Source organism: Cheilinus undulatus, linkage group 1 (genome assembly GCF_018320785.1).
Source record: "Cheilinus undulatus linkage group 1, ASM1832078v1, whole genome shotgun sequence".
In the NCBI taxonomy this organism is placed as follows: Eukaryota; Metazoa; Chordata; class Actinopteri; order Labriformes; family Labridae; genus Cheilinus; species Cheilinus undulatus.
Genome location: NC_054865.1, coordinates 12,480,848 through 12,485,801, shown reverse-complemented (window position 1 = coordinate 12,485,801; position 4,954 = coordinate 12,480,848). Strand labels below are relative to the sequence as shown.

The following is a 4,954-nucleotide window of genomic DNA, read 5'->3' as shown; positions in this document are numbered from 1 at the left end:
AACACAGCAGCATGAGTGCATTGGTTTCTGCTCATCTACACAAAAGTTAAGGTACAAACTGGCCCTGTCATCCTTATTCTTTTCTGTATGTGGCCCTTTGTGAAAAGTTTGGACAGCCCTAACATCGAGGAAACTGAAACAACAAAATATTAAAGTTGTTAATTAGAGTAATGTGAGAAAATGTCATTTGTTACTGTCCAGTCCTGGTTTTATCTGCTACACACACTTCTGGTCAGTCTTGCTGGTCAGCTTTATCCCTGTTATCATGTATAAGCATACACTTATCTTAAGACTAGGAGGATTAAACACTGACCTCAGGATTTTGCATGACAAACAGGGAGGAGAGCAAATAATGGGCTCCTTGCTCCAGGGGGTCACATGACCTGCTGAGGAGGTGGAACTCTCAGGCTGTTCCCAAATAAAAGATGTCACATCCCCCGACTGTGCTTAAGAGTGACAGCTGGCCCACAGGCAGCAGAAGATCCTGCACCAACAAGAAAAAGGGAACACTCAGTTCATCCTGCATTTAAGGATTCACACGGTAAGATGGTGTTTTTCTGTTATTTAATTTCATTTTTAGTCAGAAAATCTTTGATATGGACACCACAGGAAAACTGAAGCACAACACTTGTTTACTGTAAGAGAGATGAGAGATGTGCTTTTATGTGTGGCTGCTTACAGTATTTGTCTTAAGCTTTGTTGACTGTGCTGCCGCTTGTTTTGGCCAGGACACTCTTGTAAAGGATTTTTAATCTCAGTGAGGTTTTCCTCACCTAATTTAGGTTTAAAAAATAAATAGATAAATAAAATAAATAAAAACAAAAATGAAAGATATGGTTGTTTAACATAGAATATAACAAACATTCTGAGAAGGTTTACTCACCAGGGTTATCATGACACCAGAATTTTAAAATTCAACACAGAAATCAAACAATGTAGGTATCTGCTTGGTACATCATCAGAAACAGTCCAAGATACTAAACTTTAAGGACTTTGCTGCTTGTTTTTGTAAAAAACTGCAAGCAGACTCCTATGCACTGTCTGTAATAAAAGACTGACTCATTACTCAAGCGATCTCACGACTAAATTTCAAAAAAGGAACAAATATGAAGCACTTTATTTTCCCCACAGCTGTCTGAATAGGTATTGTAATTATGGTTTTGCCTTCAGTTGTTCTTTAACATGTTTTGAATTTATGCGTTTCGGTGTGTCTGAGTTTGTGTGATTGTGTTTCTCATGTTGCATGGTTTTTGCCTGGATGTAAAGCAAATTTCAATTCAAGGATGATTAAGTTATAGTTGAAGTTACAAATACATTGACTGTAGTTTCTCTCAAGCACATTCATAAAACAGATGTTTGTTTTTTTACTAATCTAATTTCTCAACAAATATTATTGTACCAATCAGTATCCAAGTGTTGAAAGAATCAAAACTTACTGGGGTGACCTTAAACTACTCAACAGTAAAAAATAAATGAATGGTAATAAGGGTAAAATGTGTAACAATACAGAAAATGAAAAATCTTTGTGGAAATTGAAGAATAATCACTTGTGATAGTCTGAAAAACAAACTTATATTAAGATAGAAAAATGATTATCTATTGCAGCATTATTTTATGTTTAGTGTGTATTTCTTGACAAGTAAAAGATGTTAGATCCCCCTTTTTGACACATTTCTTGAAAACAGTCATTACACTTTTCCGTTTCCCAAAAAGATGTGACGTAGCTAAAGCATAGTATTTAAAAATATGAAGAAAACATTTAAAACATATGTGATCGAAAACAGTATAAAGACAACACATAAAATCAGTGTTAACATCGACTAAAAGTATGATTGTCGACAGCTCTTGTCCCATGAGGAAGCGGAGACTAAGACTAGCCAAGAATAGATCTTTGACAATAAATACTTTGGTTTAGTTTCATCAAGGAGACTAAAATATTAGAACTGGACTGTTGGGAAATTCAAAATCTATGACAATTCGTCCATTGTGCAGGTAATCTGTCAACACAGAAGCAGATGGCTCATTAAAATCAGTATTTGTTATGGTAACAATTATTTCACAATCTGGCTTATCAAATCAGGTGTTATCAGTTTTGCCTCTTTATTGACTAAAACATGGCAAAAATGTTTTTGAGTTTACATCGACTTACTCTGGAGTCAAACTATTAAAAATGACAAATGCAGCTTGAATTAATGAACGCTTTAATCTAAAGATTAAGACAGAATCTAAAATAGCTGTCGAAGTTAATATTCCATCAAATGCAGGAAGTGAAAAATTTCAATGATTTTTAGGAAAATGTATGTCCAGTCAAATATGATGTAAGCAACATGTTTAAGAAAAGTTGGGACATGGGAAATGAAATAGAAAAGATAAATGCTGAAAGAAAACATGAAGTTTGCAAGCCCAGGCTGAATTGGAAATAGTACAAAGACAAAATATCTATTGATAAATACAAATTATTCACATCCATTTATATGCTCATTTAACTTTTTGCCACAGTTTTCTTGAGTTTGTTACAGCTTCCCATTTTTCAGGAAACCCAACTTTTTTCTTAACATTTTATTTTTTTACTTTGACCCGGCTGAGCAGCCAGTCTTCCCAATGTCTCAAAAGTTCAAATGCTAAAAGAAAACACCAGGGGGAACATCTTACAATAAAGTTAAGTCTATAAAGGGAAAATAACACATCACTTGAGGTTGTAGCACTGCGCTTGTTATTTATTTTCTTATTTCTGTTCACAGAGGATTCAACATGTCAGCTGCTAGCTGTCTGCTGTCTGAAGCTCACTTTCTGTGCCCCATCTGCCTGGATGTGTTCACTGCACCTGTCACCACACCTTGTGGACACAACTTCTGTAAGAGCTGTATCACTACTGACTGGAAAGTTAACAGGAAATGCAAATGTCCTGTTTGTAAAAAGATATTTGATTTGATACCTGAGCTTTATGTGAATACATTCATATCTGAGATGGCAGCTCAGTTCAAACAGGCGGCGGTGAAGAAAGCCTCAGAGATCGCTCAACCAGGAGAGGTTCCCTGTGATGTCTGTACTGGAGTCAGACTAAAAGCCCTGAAGTCCTGCCTTGTGTGCCTATCCTCGTACTGTGAGATTCATCTGGAGCGGCATCAGAAAGTGTCAGGATTGGTAAAACACAAGCTCATCGAGCCGCTAGATAACCTTGAAAACAGGATCTGCACAAAGCATGAAGAACTCCTGGAGCTGTACTGTAAGACTGATCAGATGTGTCTGTGTCAGTTCTGTGCAGAAACAGACCACGAGTCCCATGTTGTTGTTCCTCTGACAGAAGAGAGGCAAGGAAAGGAGATCGAGCTTGGGGAGACACAGGCAGAGTTTCAGCAGATGGTGCAGGAGCGAGAAGCGAAGATACAAGAGCTGCAACAGTCGGCCACCTTCAGCAGGGAAGCTGCAGACAAAGAGATAGCAGAGGGCGTGCAGGTTTTCACCGCTTTGACACAGTTTGTGGAGACAGGTCTGGGTCAGCTTACTCAACAGGTCAGACAGAAGAAGAAATGTACAGCAAAGCAAGCTGAGGACTTCATCAAAATACTGAATCAGGAGATCTCTGAGCTGATGAAGAGAAACGCTGAGTTGGAAGAGCTCTCACACTCTGATGACCCTCTCCAACTTGTCCAAAGTCTTACATCCTTGAAGGTCTCCCTCCCCTCTAGGAACTGGACAGAAATCAGCCTCCGTCAACCTTCATATGAGGGTACTGTAGCTAGAGCTTTGGCTGAACTGAAAGAAGCGCTCAGCAAAGGCATGGAGACATTTTTTGAAGCTGAGCTGAAGAGGGTGCAGCGATACGCAGTGGATGTTACTCTAGATCCAGACACAGCACACCCCAAACTTCTCCTGTCTGATGATGGAAAACAAGTCAATCACTGTGATACAGTGAGGACTCTCCCAGACAATCCAGAGAGGTTTTCATTTTGTGTGATTGTGTTGGGGAAGCAGAGCTTTTCCTCTGGAAGGTTTTACTACGAGGTCGAGGTTAAAGGGAAAACTAAGTGGGATTTAGGAGTCGTCAGCGTGTCAGCCCACAGGAAAGGACAGATCACAGCTTGTCCTGGAGAAGGATACTGGACTCTGCAGCTGAGGAACGGAAATGAGTACATGGCTCTCACTGACCCTGACGTCCTCCTCTCGGTGAAGTCTCAGCCTCAGAAAGTGGGCGTATTTGTCGATTATGATGAGGGTCTGGTCTCCTTTTACAATGTTGATGCTGCAGACATTATCTACTCCTTCACCTGCTGCTCCTTCACTGAAAAACTCTGCCCATTCTTCAGTCCTTGCTTCAATGACAGTGGTGACAACTCTGCACCACTGAGGATCTCTGATGTTCATAAAAGATAATTCTTATGGTTTTCAGTTTTAATTTATTAGAAAAAAAGACAATAAAATATCTCTCATATGCACATAAAACTCAGACCAAGGCCACCTAGAGTCCTAGAGGATTTGAGGTTGGACATAATCGATAACTGTTGGATAATTTTGGATAGAGTTTAACAATTTTAAGTATTCATTTGTGCATTTAGTTTCATTATTTTTATACAGTATAAGCAAAATTTAGCCCTTTAAGGTTTGTTAAAGTTTGCATTTGCAATATTGAATTTTACAGGAACAGCAAGGGGTTTGAAAATTCATTTAATGTATGTTATGCATGCACATAAAAGTTTATATGTTTGTCAGTGGCTGCCTCTACATCGGGGTCTGTGTTAATTAATATGGAGTGAGTTTATTGGGACTATATCTTCAGTTTTTAGAGTGCTGTCAAACACAGTCCATATGGATACATCTACACCAGCCAGAATGACATAACAGCATGAAATTGCTGACTGTTGTCAGTCATGTGTGTGACAAAGCCAATTTTCTTGGTGCGTACATGCCATTATTACTGTTTGATTTCAGTGAAAATATGCCCAGGAATGTACTA

The 4,954-nt window shown here is 38.7% G+C and overlaps 1 protein-coding gene across 1 annotated transcript; it reads left to right on the top strand.

Annotated features, from left to right (window-relative positions):
- Window positions 1-2,967: 2,967 nt before the first annotated feature.
- Window positions 2,968-4,374, top strand: LOC121511800 (nuclear factor 7, brain-like). Its single transcript, XM_041790600.1, has one exon. The coding sequence runs from the start codon at window positions 2,968-2,970 to the stop codon at window positions 4,372-4,374; it is 1,407 nt and encodes a 468-aa protein (XP_041646534.1).
- Window positions 4,375-4,954: the final 580 nt, after the last annotated feature.